The 16,979-nt window shown below is 39.9% G+C and overlaps 1 protein-coding gene across 1 annotated transcript; it reads left to right on the forward strand.

Annotated features, from left to right (window-relative positions):
- The first annotated feature begins 401 nt into the window (after positions 1-401).
- LOC108680333 (putative helicase MOV-10) lies at positions 402-15,362 on the forward strand. The gene is made up of 10 exons (XM_018169134.1): positions 402-458; positions 1,042-1,133; positions 3,024-3,118; positions 5,629-5,781; positions 6,263-6,387; positions 7,748-7,819; positions 8,664-9,313; positions 9,596-10,691; positions 11,478-11,912; positions 15,198-15,362. The coding sequence occupies exons 1-10, from the start codon at positions 417-419 to the stop codon at positions 15,360-15,362; spliced, it is 2,925 nt and encodes a 974-aa protein (XP_018024623.1). The 5' UTR covers positions 402-416.
- The last annotated feature ends 1,617 nt before the right edge of the window (positions 15,363-16,979 follow it).

Raw genomic sequence — 16,979 nt, forward strand, 5'->3', positions numbered from 1 at the left:
ACATCAATGCTCTGCAAACAGTATGAACATGAATGCCAAGTTCAATCTAACAAATTTATATTATATGTTAAATGTTGATTAATTGGTAGATTGTTTTTGTACCTAAACTACAGGCTACACATGATGTCAATTAAAAAAAAGGTCAAGGTCAAAGGCATTAATAAAGGTCAAGGTCAAGGCATTAATAAAGGTCAAGGTCAAGGCATTAATAAAGGTCAAGGTCAAGACATTAATGTCATGACTCATGAGCTTATGATCTCCATGCTTATGAGCAAATTAAAATATTTATATTCTATAAAATTACCTTCAATTCCATTTTACTGTGCTTAATAGAATTTTATAAGATATGCTTCCTTCCTCAGATAATTTTATTTTAAATTATATTAATTTATAGGGTTTAATTGAGTAATTACAACATGAGGAACTGGGCAGACAAACCTAGGTGCTCAATATGTCAGGTAAGAGTAACTTGGTCAAATTATTAAGACATTATTCGCACTTATTTAAATTAAAAAATTAAAGGGTGTGAATGAAAAATAATTTTTTAAAGATTGTGTTGTAAAATGATTGTGTTGTAAAATAATTATTGTTCTTAAGCCTGAAGTAATTATTGCCCCAACAATGTATCCATGTTTAACCATATCCATGTTTAACCACAGCTCTATTATTGAGATATTTTCTGCCATATTGTGTTTTAGTTTACCAATATTCAACCCAAAAATCTAACAAATTTCCCTCATAGAACTAGAATGCTACTATATAGTTATATATAGTACTGAATATGTATTTCATAGCTTGGTAAATTAGAAAGAGCATCATGTTCTCAAATATCTTATCTTCATTGGTGAAAAATTTGACTCAATATAATTTTTTGTATTTGTATATGCTTGATTCATAATCTATGTACAAATTTATCTTAATTTTCAATATCAAAATCACTACCACTCTCAAAATTATAGAAAAAATTTCATATAAAGGTAAAAACTTAGATTATTTGAAATAAATTTCATATGTGGTGCTGAGTTGTTCTCACTTCCGCAGAAGGAGTTTGTGGACATGACAATGAAGGATCAACACCTGACTTCCCTGCAGCACCGGAAGCGTGTCATGCAGGTCTTCTATACCAGGCACAGGTGGGGTTACATGGGTGCAGGTGTTATACAGGTCTCTTATACACATCTAGATGTGTATAAGAGACAGGGGTTACACAGGTGTCATGCAGGTCTTCTATACCAGGCACAGGTGGGGTTACACAGGTGCAGGTGTTACACAGGTGCAGGTGTTACACAGGTACAGGTGTTACACAGGTGTGGATCTGTTGGTAGCAAGCGTCGTCCGAACCATTATGTACCTGCGGAAACTAACGTGTACAATAGTAGCAGGTCTTGTCAGTATGCATTTTACCCTTAGCTTGCATAGACCCCAAATCCGCCTCTACTGCTGCCAGTACATATGTTCCTAGCCAACTTGTGTTATATTATGTGTTGTGCTGTGGTAACACTTATACATGGTGCCTTGGTATTGAACTGCTAATAGAATGGCTCAGTATCGCGTTCCTGATTAGCTGAATTTTGATGAACCGAAGTGGGATTCATGGAGGAAACTTACGAAGTTTGTTAGTGGGGATGATGAGATTCAGCAGGTCTCCAGCCTTAAATATTGTACGAGTAATGATTAGTAAGACGTTACGATAACATTCAATCTGACAGCAGAAGAGCAGAAGAATTTTGTGACTGTTCTTGGTAGGTTCGACGAGTATTTCAAGCCTAAATTGAACATCATAAGGCCGAGGCGTCAGTTCCATGCAGCGTGGGAAACAGCTGGTAGCTGGCAAGTCCGAGTAAAACTTCTTGAAAGGTCTTTTCGTATTGGCGGAAGATTGTGAATTTGGAACAGCGAAGAAAGCGCGAATACGGGATCAGTTCGTCGCAGGTATAGCCGACCAGAAGCTGCCTAAGAAACTTGAGCACCTTTATGTCAGCCACCAGGGTGAACACACACTAGATCTTGTCATAGTATAGTATAGTATCTTCGGCATTGAAGAATAGGCCTGTCACCGATTCTTGTATATTTCTTGACTAGACTGGCCTTTTGATCAAGTCTTTTCAACGGACGGTATGTTTAGAATCGTTTCTATAGATTTCAGATGTTCCGTTGGATACGAGGCATTTTAGGACTAAACATATGCTCCTGCATGGCCTTGTCTAGTCTGTTCTTGAACTGTCATTGAATAAACGCGCTCGTAATGCGAGGTGAGAGTCGCACTACGCCTCAAGAAAGAAGACAAACGAACCTGCAGGAAATGTGTTTGCAATCCGCGAAAACCATCGCCTGCCGAGGGTTGCGCTTCAACCAGATATAGCCGGACCGGAACTAGATAGCCGCACCGGAACTAGATAGCCGGACCGGAACTAGATAGCCGCACCGGAACTAGATATAGCCGGTCATTCCGGACCGGAATGACGGGAAATGTTCCTGCTGTGGCTTTGAGCCTACACTTTCAAAAAATGTTAAGAGATCGTAAGTTCATCAGCCAATCATTGACGGCCTTTCAAGCAAAATCCACCAATAATAGATAAGAAAATAGAGCGTAAGTACTTACGTTCACTTAGCGAGTTTTGAAAGTATGGCTCTTGGTCATGAGAAGTATAAATGTGCTGCGTACTGGAAGCAGCTCGCTACCAAGAGATCCAGACACACAGGTGCAGGCGTTACAGGTGCGGGCTATGTTTATCTGTTACTATTGGGACAATTGTAATCAACATGCAAGCCATTATTGCTGCTATGTTGGTCAGTATGATGCATATGCTATGTTGGTCTGTATGGTGCATATGCTGCTAGTTTGGTCAGTATGAGGCATATGCTGGTCAGTATGATGCATATGCTGCTATGTTGGTCAGTATGATGCATATGCTGCTATGTTGGTCAGTATGATGCATGTCATAGCATGTACTGCGTGTAGTACTGCGTGTCATGCACTGCGTGTAGTACAGCATGTGATGACACGTACACGCACCACACAGGACGGCGTGGGCGGCCAAGAAGCACGCCATCCAGGTCACCACGGAGCCTCCACACGCGCAGGCCGGCGAGAAGATCAGCATCGTCGTCAGGGACGGTCAGTGCACAGCGTCGTGTTGTTGTATATTATGTCAACGTAATATTGTTCTATATTATATCTTGTATATTATATGTAGTATATTATATGTTGTATATTATATCCTAATAAGATCTTCACAGCGTCACAGCGCCACAGCCTCATGTAGGTCCTCTTCTTCATGATGACACTAATTTTATCCTACTAGATTTCTTGAACTGTCTTCCTTATGATGATATTGTCTTCCAATAGGTTTCTCCTACTGGTAGGTTTTATGGTTTTTCCTACTGGTAGGATTTATGGTTTCTCCTACTGTTAGGTTTTATGGTTTCTCCTACTGGTAGGTTTTATGGTTTCTCCTACTGGTAGGTTTTATGGTTTCTCCTACTGGTAGGTTTTATGGTTTCTCCTACTGGTAGGATTTATGGTTTCTCCTACTGGTAGGATTTATGGTTTCTCCTACTGGTAGGTTTTATGGTTTCTCCTACTGGTAGGATTTATGGTTTCTCCTACTGGTAGTTTTTATGGTTTCTCCTACTGGTAGGATTTATGGTTTCTTCTACTGGTAGGTTTTATGGTTTCTCATACTGGTAGGTTATATGATAATAGTGTTTTCCTAAGTAAGTTTCTCCTACTTAGTCTTCCTTATGATAATACTGTCTTCTTAAGTAAGTTTCTCCTACTTAGTCTTCCTTATGATAATGCTATATTTTTAAGTAGGTTTCTCCTACTTATTCTTTTTTATGATAAATCTATATCATTATAGTAGGTTTTCCGATCTGAGTCTTCTAATCCCGCAACTCAACACTTAGTTTTTACATGTATATATACAGGTTCAGGCGATGTTAGTTGACGCCAGAAATCTATCGGGTCAAAGAATTGTCTCTTCGCATATACTCGAGTCGTCATGAGTGGATTTTTGTTGTGCTAGGTTATTTTTTGTTGTGCTAGGTTATTTTTTGTTGTGCTAGGTTATTTTTTGTTATGCTAGATTATTTTTCTGGTGATGTAGGTATTCTGATTTAAGATGAAACCATCCATTGACGCCTTATAACTTAATCAATTAGCTTGCTTCCAGGTTATAGGTATAAGTATTAATAAGTATTAGATACATTATTATTATAGGTATATAATACCTATATTACCTGTACCTATTATTATAGGTATATTATTATTATAGGAAATAAGTATTAGATACATAATAAAGTTTATTTATAGGAAACTCGCGTCTCGTTGTACAGCCTGCATCAACCATTATTATCATGATGACAGCAGATAATAATGATAAGACTGATATGGTGATGACAGCCTTATTGACCAGATAGTCGAGATAGCAGAGCGTCCTTATCAGTTCAGAAGACTTGCCATAAACTCGTGCAATGACTGTTTAAATGTATAATATATTGAGCGCTTATCTGTAATATAAAGAACATTTGCGAGCGATTCTCTGAACCTTATCTTTATCAAGAAGATTAATGCACGATAACATTTACGCGTGTCATGCGTCAGAACTGTACACGTCACAACTGCCTGGCATGTGTACATGTCACAACTGCCTGGCATGTGTACACGTCACAACTGCCTGGCATGTGTACACGTCACAACTGCCTGGCATGTGTACACGTCACAACTGCCTGGCATGTACACGTCACAACTGCCTGTCAACATATGCTAGACCAGCACTCAGTTCCTAAGCTCCACGTGAGCTTAGTTATATTTTTTTAAATACGTCATTTAAAAAAAAACTTTCTCGTGCTCAGGTTTTCGTTTTCGGTTTGAATGTTGGCGGTTTGAAGCTGATAATTAATTCAAAAGGCTTGAAGTTTTCTTGTCTCGGAAGACATCGCCTGACATTGGACGTAGGGTATTACACTGATAAGTAACTCTAAAGGCTTGAAGTTTTCTTTTCTAGGAAGACATCACCTGACTTTGGACGTAGGGTGTTACACTGATAAGTAACTAAAAAGGCTTGAAGTTTTCTTTTCTAGGAAGACATCACCTGACTTTGGACGTAGGGTGTTACACTGATAAGTAACTAAAAAGGCTTGAAGTTTTCTTTTCTAGGAAGACATCACCTGACTTTGGACGTAGGGTGTTGCACTGATAAGTAACTCAAAAGGCTTGAAGCTTTTCACTTTTGGGAATACATCACCTAAAGACTTCACTAATGGTACATAATGCGAAATTTAAACCCATCGGCGTCTTACTTGCACTTAATTAAACGGTTCGTAGCTTTCCTTTGGCATATGCGAGTTGATTCTTAACAATTAAAATAAATTATTATTATTTATAATATAAATAATCATTTCCTTATCATAGCCTATTATTAATCAGTATTCAGTGTTCATTCTTTCCATATGATCACGTACCGGACTATATTGGTTAATGTGAGATAAGACTACCAGATTCCCTCATTCATTTTCGTAGGGGATATTCTATTTGTTCGAATTGCAGGTTTCTCGGTTTTGTTGTCTTGTTGAAAACAATGTTGTGTTCATCTAAATTTTGATATATGTAATTTCCCACTGCAGATAATGCGCCTCAAGTCAACATCAAAATCAAGAACGTGACTCGAGGCAACCTCAGGCTCGAGCTCTTCGAAAAACTGCACTCCTGCAGCAACTTGATACTCAAAGACCACCACGGACTTTGCTCTTCTATAGTAAAAATTGAACTTGAACCTGGTAACTATCTGTGGTTATTGCGTCTGCCTATGAATTTTAACTGGGTTGCGTCTGCCTATGAATTTTAACTGGGTTGCGTCTGCCTATGAATTTTAACTGGGTTGCGTCTGCCTATGAATTTTAACTGGGCATATGGTTTACTTCTGTATTTAGTCAGGGAAATATTTTCTGAATATTTTGCATTTCTTTGGACTCAGCTGGAAATAAATTTCTCGAGTTGGTTGTTATGTAGGCGGGCAATGCGAGTCTCGCTTGTCACGATAAAGGATTATAAAATCTTGTGATGAGTGTAATGTTATGTTACGACCTACAGATGCTGAACTTGTGATGAATGTAATGTTATGTTACGACCTACAGATGCTGAACTTGTGATGAGTGTAATGTTATGTTCCGACCTACAGATGCTGAACTTGTGATGAATGTAATGTTATGTTACGACCTACAGATGCTGAACTTGTGATGAGTGTAATGTTATGTACAGATGCTGAATACTGCATCGAGTTCTCCGCTGTTCAGCCTGGCAAAGGCTGCTATGAGGTGCCTGTGTTCCTGCAGTTCCGCTGCTCGGGCAAAGACCGGGAGATAGAGCACCAGATGTTCTTACTCGTGAGTAATTACTTCTCAACCTGAGATATGAGCAGGATTACTCGTGCATTTGTTAATGTATGTATTTGTTAATGTATGTATTTGTTAATGTATGTATTTGTTAATGTATGTATTTGTTAATGTATGTATTTGTTAATGTATGTATTTGTTAATGTAATGTGTAACTCACTAAAAGACCGGGAGATAGAGCACCAGATGTTCTTACTCGTGAGTCACTATACTTCTCAAACTGAAATATTAGCATGTTTACTCATGTATTTGTTAATGTCAACAATTTGTTAACCCATTGATCAATGTTGGACTCGAGGAATTCTATAATATCTGGAGTAACGTACTAAGGGTTTGAGTTGTCCTATTCCTGTATGGCACTTTAGAATTCATACCTAGTGAATATTTCCTATAGACTAGAATGATAATGTAGGTGGTCTAGTGTTAGCGGTTTAGTCACGAGGTTCAAAAAAGTTTAGGTAATGAAGAATGTTCACAGTTTTAATGTATTCCCGACACCATCGTTGATTGGTGAAACTGATTGAAGGACGAAAGATGTTGGAAACGCATACGTCGTCACGGCAATATATAAACTATCACTTTACCATTAAAACTAAATTGATATGGAAATTCTATAAGAGTAAAGTGAAGATAGCATAGATTTATTCATTCTTCACTCTTCTATTGTATTGAAGATGTTTCTTACGATACTTGGTGCAAAATAGATTAAGGGTGACATTTATAATATAGGTAAGCATTTATCTGACTATTTACAAGTTAGTTAGTAGTTGAGTTTCTTAGTAGATGATGAGAGTTAATTTTGTTGTTGTTGTTGTGGTTCCCCGGTCTCATTTTTATAAGAGACCCCCTCGCGCAAGTACGACACCACCGACAGGGGGTCGCTCCAGAGCTGTAGGGTCGAGGTTTTGTGGTGGTGTTGTCTGAGGTCCTGCCAGAGCGGACAATCCAGGAGAATGTGAGTGATTGTGTGGGGAGCTCTCTGGCAGGATGGGCAGGTGTCTGTGTCTGCTTGGCCTATTCTGTTTGCGTATGTTTGTAGTGAAGGGTGGTGGCCGCAGCGTAGCCAGGCTAGGTGAATTGAAACGATATTAGATCTTCTGTGAACAAGGCACAAAAAGTACAAGAATCGGCGACAGGCCACATCAGGCCTACACTTCAGCGCCGAGATCAATATGTTATGTTATGTTATGTTATGTTACTTTCTCCAGTCTAGAGAGCTGTGTTTCTGTGCTGCTTATGTCAGGTGATGGGTGTCCAAGGACTTTGTTGTTGCCGGCCAGCTCCAGCGTTCTAAGCTAATTTTGTTGATCTGACGCTTGGAGCGCCGTTAGTGAAGGCGTTTGTTTTTCAGTGCATCGACTACCTGACGGAGGACGTGCTCAGCGTGCCTGCTGAGGTCCTCAGCACTGACGAGGAGTCCAAGGTGAGCGTCTGCTGCAGGTGTTGTGCTGCAGGTGTTGGTCCCACACTGCTGTATTGCTGCAGCGGTGATGTGGTCTGCGTAACTTAATAAACAATACCATTATCTACGTAACTCGAGTCAACCATGATCGACATAACTTGTATAGGTAGCTATCCCATTATCTGCGCTGTTGTGGCAACTGCATCATCAATATATACCTTTATCAGCCATGCATGATCAACATAACATCAGCCATGCATGATCAACATAACATCAGCCATGCATGATCTGCGTAACATCAGCCATGCATGATCTGCGTAACATCAGCCATGCATGATCAACATAACATCAGCCATGCATGATCAACATAACATCAGCCATGTATAATCAGCATAACATTATCATGTTGTTAATTATCAACGTAATCTTCTTACAGTCACCATCCTTACATTTTTTCCAATTAATGCGTTAGGTGCCTGACTAAAAAGTTTAAATTTATAAAGATGAATTTAAATGTATTGAATAACATTTTGTTCCTTGAACCACAATAGATGTTTGATTTTGAGATAAATGAGTGTTTATTTATTAAGGTTCTTGCGAAATTAACGTATTGAGACGTGAGTCATACCACCGTTACAGTGGTGTGTTGCGAAGAGATTTTCTTCATCTCCTGCGTAGTTTGCGTCTACTTATGGTCTACGAGAGTCTACTTCGTGGTTTGTGGCGTATTAAATGCATTTTTGAACTTACTGCACAATTCTTTGTCAATCGGAGGACGATATCGGAAAAACCTGCGTCTTCTTTGTACTTTTTAACGCTTAATAATTGTTTAAGATATATCGAGAGCTGTTAACATTTTTCTCAGATCGAAAAGCGCCGGAAAGCTCCTTCAGTACCAACACCGAAGCTTTATCTGCCTGGCAGAGTCATGGAGGGCGGCACTCCTTCAGCTGAATTCAAATTTTTGTACCCCTACCCTGAATATCTTCGAGAGTTGGTCGTAGTGAACTTCAATGAAAAATTTATTTCCGATGACCTTCTCAAGCGTGAATTATCAAAACTCAAGGAATTTGGAAGACGTGGTCTCAGAAAAGAAAACTATCACGAATGGTTCGAAATTCAGCTCTGGATCGAAGAAATTGAAAGGGAAATTAACCTTCAGCATTTCCACCTGGACGGAGTGACAATGATCATTAATGAAACCGATCGTATAGCCACTTTGCATGTTCCTGGAGTAGCAGAGAAGCACCCCGCTATTCTGACCGGAGACTCGGTCTTCGTAAGACTGCCCAGCGAGGTGCCGTCTGTGCCATACGAGGGCATCGTTCATGATGTCGTTTTCATTGATGAAACGCTTCATCTCGGCTTCGGTGACGAGTTCCTCTTCAAGTACAGGACGGGCATGAAGGTAAATGTTCAGTTTTGGTTCAGTAGGAGCAACTTCATCCGGTGCCACGCCGCGCTCCAACACGCCAGCAAGATTCTTCGTATTCTGTTTCCGACACCCAGTCTTACGTAAGTTCACGCTCATTATTTTGACTTGTGTTGCTTGACTCTACAAAGAATCAGGCTGTCTAAATTAATTTACAAATTTTATTTTGCATTTCTTTTGATTGCGTGTTAGATTTTAACGTAACGTTTTATTAGCGGTCCGTTTTATTCTACCCTAATGATAAAGCATAATTTTAGCAGGCGCACGTTTTTATTGATTTAAAAATCAACGTAATCATTTGTGGTGGCTCCTGACTTGAAATTATTTGATTATGGTTTATATTTTGGCCTTTCTTCCAACTACAGGATAAATGAAGGGAAATTGAAAAAAATCGAATTTTGCGATCCCCGCGTGGGCCAGAACAAGATGCAGCGCCAGGCCGTAGAGGCGATCGTGAACCGTGTGAGCGCTCCCGCCCCCTACATTATTTTCGGGCCTCCTGGCACCGGGAAAACGTCAACGATGGTCGAGGCCATCAAGCAAGTCTACAAGCAGAACGTCAACGACAACATTCTGGTGTGTGGTCCGTCCAACGCTAGCTGTGATATTCTCACAGAAGGACTCCTGAAACACATCAGCGCAAACAAAATACTGCGAGTGAACGCTCGGTCTCGCGGTCGCGCTGGCATCTCTGACAAGGTTTGGAAAGTGAGCTCTCATGAGGGCAACTTTAGTACCATTCCGACCATGGACATGCTGCGCTCGTACAACATCGTCATCGCTACATACTCGACGGCGTACCGCGTCTTGCCGCTAATGCGCGAGAAGTCAACGGAATGTGCGTATACGCACGTGTTTCTCGACGAGTGTGGGTACACTGTGGAGCCTGAAGCACTTATCCCTTTGCTGGCCTTTCCTAAGATGGTTGTACTTGCAGGTGATCCTTGCCAGCTCGGACCTGTCGTCACAAATATGAACGCCCTCAAGATTTCATTGTTCAAAGGACCAAAAAAAGATTTACAAAAAGGTTTCCGCATGGACCAAAGTCTGCTAGAGCGTCTCATGGCCTTGCCCATGTACAAATCCAACGCGGGCCATTATAACCATCAGTACATCACGAAGCTCGTGAATAACTATCGCTCTCATGCTCGCATCCTTGAAATCCCTAACAAACTCTTCTATGAAGACCAACTTGTTGCCAGAGGTGATCGTAACGTGCTCAACTCGATGCTGAACTGGAATAAGCTTGCAAATAAGAAAAGCAGGCTTCCAAATCCTGACATACCCATCGTTTTCCACTTCGTCAACGGCAGGGAGGAAAGGAGGGCCAACAATCCCAGCTTCTTTAATGTCTTCGAAGTCGCTCGAGTTGTGCAGTACGTGAGGCGACTCATGCGCGAGATGCGCGTCAAGCCTGAAGACATTGGCATCGTCACGCCATACCGAGAGCAAATGAGGAAGGTGAAGTTTGAGCCAAAATGTGTGTTTTTAAATGGGTAACGCTTGAAACGGGTCTGTTGAAATGAAGAAGGTGAAGTTTGAGCCAAAAAGAGTTTTTAAATGGGTAACGCTTGAAACGGGTCTGTTGAAACGAAGGTGAAGTTTGAGCCAAAAAGAGTTTTTAAATGGGTAACGCTTGAAACGGGTCTGTTGAAATGAAGAAGGTGAAGTTTGAGCCAAAATGTGTGTGTTTTTTAATGGATAACGCTTGAAACGGGTCTGTTGAAACGAAGAAGGTGAATTTTGAGCCAAAAGGTGTGTTTTTAAATGGTAACGAGTGTGTAGCTTGATACGGGTCTGTTGAAATACGTGATGGGTTACTTTGTTCATTGGTGTACATGAGTGTTTATAATTAGCATGGTAGAAGAGTAGAAAGCGAAATTATAAATGATATGAGTTCTAAAGAATGCTGGTGCTACGCATTCTATTATTTATTGAACAGGGTTTAGTGGGACCGCTCAAGCATACAAGTCAATCATCCTTCAAGACAAATGTCTGGCACATTTATTCTGTCATGAACAACTAATATAACTTTTACACACGCATGCACTACATTCTGTGCGTATTTGAGATCCGAGACGCTCTAGATGCTCGTCTCGGTCGCGCGACAAGCGCCCTGCGTCATTTTTGTTGACTTTATTTGTATTGTATTTTTGCATTGTGTTACATGCAATTAACTCACGGAAATTTATGAGAATTTCCTTTAATGTTTGAGAAAATAGTCACTACATTCTGAGCGTATTTCAGATCCGAGACGCTCTAGATGCTCGTCTTGGTCGCGTGACAAGCGCCCTGCGTATCGGCACGCCCGAGGTCTTCCAGGGCGACGAGCGGCGCGTCGTCATCGTGTCGACCGTGCGCGCCAACCCTGAGCGCCTCATCGCCGGGGACAACATCACGGCACAGCTGGGCTTCCTGTCCAACCCCAAGGTATGGAGGCTTCCTGTCCAACCCCAAGGTATGATGGCTTCCTCTACAACCCCAAGGTATGATGGCTTCCTGTCCAACCCCAAGGTATGGAGGCTTCCTGTCCAACCCCAAGGTATGGAGGCTTCCTGTCCAACCCCAAGGTATGGAGGCTTCCTCTACAACCCCAAGGTATGGAGGCTTCCTCTACAACCCCAAGGTATGGAGGCTTCCTCTACAACCCCAAGGTATGGAGGCTTCCTCTACAACCCCAAGGTATGGAGGCTTCCTCTACAACCCCAAGGTATGGAGGCTTCCTCTCCNTTATCAACGTGTTGCAACAAAATCAACTCGTTATCAACGTGTTGCAACAAAATCAACTCGTTATCAACGTGTTGCAACAAAATCAACTCGTTATCAACGTGTTGCAACAAAATCAACTCGTTATCAACGTGTTGCAACAAAATCAACTCGTTATCAACGTGTTGCAACAAAATCAACTCGTTATCAACGTGTTGCAACAAAATCAACTCGTTATCAACGTGTTGCAACAAAATCAACTCGTTATCAACGTGTTGCAACAAAATCAACTCGTTATCAACGTGTTGCAACAAAATCAACTCGTTATCAACGTGTTGCAACAAAATCAACTCGTTATCAACGTGTTGCAACAAAATCAACTCGTTATCAACGTGTTGCAACAAAATCAACTCGTTATCAACGTGTTGCAACAAAATCAACTCGTTATCAACGTGTTGCAACAAAATCAACTCGTTATCAACGTGTTGCAACAAAATCAACTCGTTATCAACGTGTTGCAACAAAATCAACTCGTTATCAACGTGTTGCAACAAAATCAACTCGTTATCAACGTGTTGCAACAAAATCAACTCGTTATCAACGTGTTGCAACAAAATCAACTCGTTATCAACGTGTTGCAACAAAATCAACTCGTTATCAACGTGTTGCAACAAAATCAACTCGTTATCAACGTGTTGCAACAAAATCAACTCGTTATCAACGTGTTGCAACAAAATCAACTCGTTATCAACATTGTTGCAACAAAATCAACTCGTTATCAACATTGTTGCAACAAAATCAACATTGTTTCAACAAAATCAACTCGTTATCAACATTGTTGCAACGTCATTTGACTGGAGGCGCATCAATTTCCAGAACCGAAAGATATTTGAAGGAAACTCGCGTTTCCTCCAGACTGTTTCAATTGTATTTTATTTATTTAAGTTTACTCTAAAAAATTTTATAAAGTAACAGTGAAAAACGCAGAAATTTCCAAATCGAACCTAAAATAATATTGAAATAATGATAAATTTATTCTCTACATCTTTTTGTACCGAAGAAAGTCGACGTGTTCGTGTTTGCAATTATAATCAGCTTTCGAACCAATTTTTTTAAATGTAGAACTGAGATTATAAACACACCGTAGCTCCATGACTAAACCAAGTGCTACTGAGGGATCGACTTTCTGAACCATTAACCAATTAACCTGAGCATTAATCTTATTAACTTAACGCGAGAGCTACGTATCAATGGCAGAGATGTAGAGAGATACAACACAAAATATAACAAGTATATACATATCTTCAATTATTCAATGCCACGAAATACAACACAAAATATAAGAAGTATATACTATATCTTCAAATATTCAATGCCAAATGCCAACTGATGTAAACCTGCGAATTCCTTAATGAAGAATCGGCTCGTTGTACAGGATTTTTTGAGACTCGCACTTGTTATAGTTTTTTAATTGCTTCATCTGTCCTCTCTTCTCTACTGAACAATTATTGTTATTCTCTGCACTCGAGTCTTAAAGTCTTGGCTGAACAATCTGCTCTGCCGCTAGTTAACCCATTAATAGATAATACATATCATTATTGTAGAGTATTAAATCTCCAGTGATGTGTTGCCAGTGTTGGTTGTGGTATAAATTGTGGTATAATAACTTTCATAAATTTCCTTCATTTTTCATTTTTAGAACGATTTACCTTCAAGATTTACATTTTACACCTTGCCTTGTTTTATTTGTTTTGATTAGTATACATATAAATGAAAATGACTATCCCAAAATTAGTTATATACAGCAGTTGCGTTATACAACTCCTGTAGCAGCTCAATGATGTTGGTTGCTGCCTCAATGTTGCTTCTTCTATTCCTCCCTTTTTTGTTGGTCGAATTTATATGTTACTTTATTTTCCTCATGTTTTCTGAAGATATTACCTGCTGCTGTATACCATATACCATATAATATATACCATATCCATATACCATATACCATATCCATATACCATATCCATATCCATATACCATATATCATATACCATATCCATATATCATATCCATATACCATATCCATATACCATATCCATATACCATATCCATATCCATATACCATATCCATATACCATATCCATATATCATATACCATATCCATATACCATATATCATATACCATATCCATATATCATATACCATATCCATATACCATATACCATTTCCATATACCATATCCATATACCATATCCATATACCATATCNTTTACCTAATTAATGTTCAAATACCTTTACCTTATTAATGTTTAAGATTACTGCTGAAGATGCTAACCAATTATTATTTCGACCAACAGCGTTCATTTTTCTATTAAAATTACATTTGTAAACGTTTCATTTTATTATTTATTAACGCTTTATTATGAACATCGTTGTAAATTAATGGTTCTTTATTCCGTTTCGTTGTGGCTCTCTCTATCCAATTTGATCTCGTGTGTAGTAATGAATTATCCCGGCCTCGTACTGTGCCTCTGCCGTTCATTATTTTAGTTTTAGCTCCTATCATCACCATCAGTAGCACCTACCATCACCATCAGTAGCACCTACCATCACCATCAGTTTGTCATACCGCAACAGTTTATTGCAAAATTACTGAAGAAAAATAAATTTATTTGAGATACCGGTATAATTCTGCGTAACATAAGAGTTTTTGCTATTGAATCATGGATATAATTTAGCAATTCTGTTTAGTTTAGTATAAGAACGTCTAGTTTCATACCTTTGACTCGTGGCTTTTCCACGATGTTAAAACATTGATGTATAACATTGTGGTTGTTCCACGATGAAGCATAGTTGATATTATTACATATGCGTTTTTTTATCCATACCATTATCACTAGTTCTCCCATCACTATTCTACTCCTTATATTATCAGTCTGCTTATATCGCAAGTTCACAAGGAATTTAAAAGCAATGAAAACACCAAGCAAATTCATTTTTACTTTTTCGAACTGACGATGGAGCTGGACTCCGAAACGTTTTCAATATCGATATGGTGAATTTGCTTGGTGTTTTCTTTGCTTTTAAATTCCTTATTCTACCCCTATTACATTATCAGCACTTCTCCCATCACTATTTTGCTTTGCAGCACTTCTCCCATCACTATTTCCATTACATTATCATTATTTCTCCCATCACTATTATACTCGCATCAAACTATGATGACTCATACGATTATTTTCAACAGCTGATTGGCCCTGTCCTGAGTAGCGGACTCAGCAGCCGACGCTTTTCACCTCTGCGCATCCACCCGACGTCGTCGGCTGCAGCAGCATCCATAATAGCATCCACACCCGCTGGATATCTGGCATCCATAGTAGCATCCACACCCGCTGGATACCTGAGACACGACGCACACCCGTCACTTGTGTGTGACAATTTCTATTGTGGATTGGTCGAGCATGAATTTGTCACCCTGATACCTTACAGGCATGCTTCTCTGACCTGCGAAGCAAACCTGTACTTAATTAATTAAGTTGGTCGGTATTTTGCATTTGTATTGCATTACGTAGCGCCTTAGCCCTGGCCTATGGGGATCCCATCGGCCCATCGGGGCGTCCCATGGGGCATTGTTCTTGAGCTGCCCCATTCATCTCATTATTTATTCCCGTGCAGTGGTCTGATTCATTTGTTATGTACCGCTCCATTGACCTCTATTATTTATTTCTTATTTTTTAGCGTCAATTAATTCTAGAATTTTAACCCTTTTAAACGCTAACGTTGTTTTTTTTTTCGTTTATTACATTGCTTTGTAAGTTAGAGATCATGGATAGATAAATTTATTGCTTTTAACTAGTGATGTGACAGCCGTAGCGCAAGTCCATTTTTTCTTTCACCAAAACACTCCTTCGTTTTTTTCGTACCCCCACTTCAGCCCCTCTGCAGCGTTAGTAAAAATGCTCAACCCTACTGAAGATTGCGCCATTGCATGGCGTTAAGCTTACATTTTATTTTAGCTGATTAACAAACCTCGCTAATGAATAGTCCTCTGTGCAATGAATAGGCCTTTTAATAATGGATAAACCTTTGTATAATTGATAGGTAGGTCTTTGTATAATGGATAGGCCTTGGTATAATGGATAGGCCTTGGTATAATGGATAGGCCTTGGTATAATGGATAGGCCTTGGTATAATGGATAGGCCTTGGTATAATGGATAGGCCTTGGTATAATGGATAGGCCTTGGTATAATGGATAGGCCTTGGTATAATGGATAGGCCTTGGTATAATGGATAGGCCTTGGTATAATGGATAGGCCTTGGTATAATGGATAGGCCTTGGTATAATGGATAGGCCTTGGTATAATGGATAGGCCTTGGTATAATGGATAGGCCTTGGTATAATGGATAGGCCTTGGTATAATGGATAGGCCTTGGTATAATGGATAGGCCTTGGTATAATGGATAGGCCTTGGTATAATGGATAGGCCTTGGTATAATGGATAGGCCTTGGTATAATGGATAGGCCTTGGTATAATGGATAGGCCTTGGTATAATGGATAGGCCTTGGTATAATGGATAGGCCTTGGTATAATGGATAGGCCTTGGTATAATGGATAGGCCTTGGTATAATGGATAGGCCTTGGTATAATGGATAGGCCTTGGTATAATGGATAGGCCTTGGTATAATGGATAGGCCTTGGTATAATGGATAGGCCTTGGTATAATGGATAGGCCTTGGTATAATGGATAGGCCTTGGTATAATGGATAGGCCTTNATTTCCCTTCTCTGTCTCTCTCGTGCGGGCGGCCGACGTCCCGTGTAAGCGACCTCTTGTTCGAGTGTCTTCGTTTCTGTTGCTTTTCACCTGTCCCTCCTTGTCACTTCGTCTCTTTGAGATGCTAACGCTGCTTCTCTCGAGCCAGCTTCAGCGGGCTGTACAAATGAGACCTTCCGCTCCTTGTGGGTGATGAATAATTTGAGATATTGAATAATTGAGACCTTCAGCCTCGCTTGCGATGTTACATTTTGACCTCCGGTGCGAAAAAGCTTG

The sequence above is a fragment of the Hyalella azteca genome, unplaced genomic scaffold, assembly GCF_000764305.2.
Source record: "Hyalella azteca isolate HAZT.00-mixed unplaced genomic scaffold, Hazt_2.0.2 contig11774, whole genome shotgun sequence".
In the NCBI taxonomy this organism is placed as follows: domain Eukaryota; kingdom Metazoa; phylum Arthropoda; class Malacostraca; order Amphipoda; family Hyalellidae; genus Hyalella; species Hyalella azteca.

What these genes read in the sequence shown, in the direction of transcription:
- LOC108680333 (XM_018169134.1), top strand. Translation starts at nt 417, where the DNA reads ATGAGGAACTGGGCAGACAAACCTAGGTGCTCAATATGTCAG. An exon ending in AGCACCAGATGTTCTTACTC is followed by an intron (nt 6,388 to 7,747) that starts GTGAGTAATTAC and finishes TTTGTTTTTCAG; the next exon opens with TGCATCGACTACCTGACGGA. An exon ending in GCTTCCTCTACAACCCCAAG is followed by an intron (nt 11,913 to 15,197) that starts GTATGGAGGCTT and finishes TGTCCTGAGTAG; the next exon opens with CGGACTCAGCAGCCGACGCT.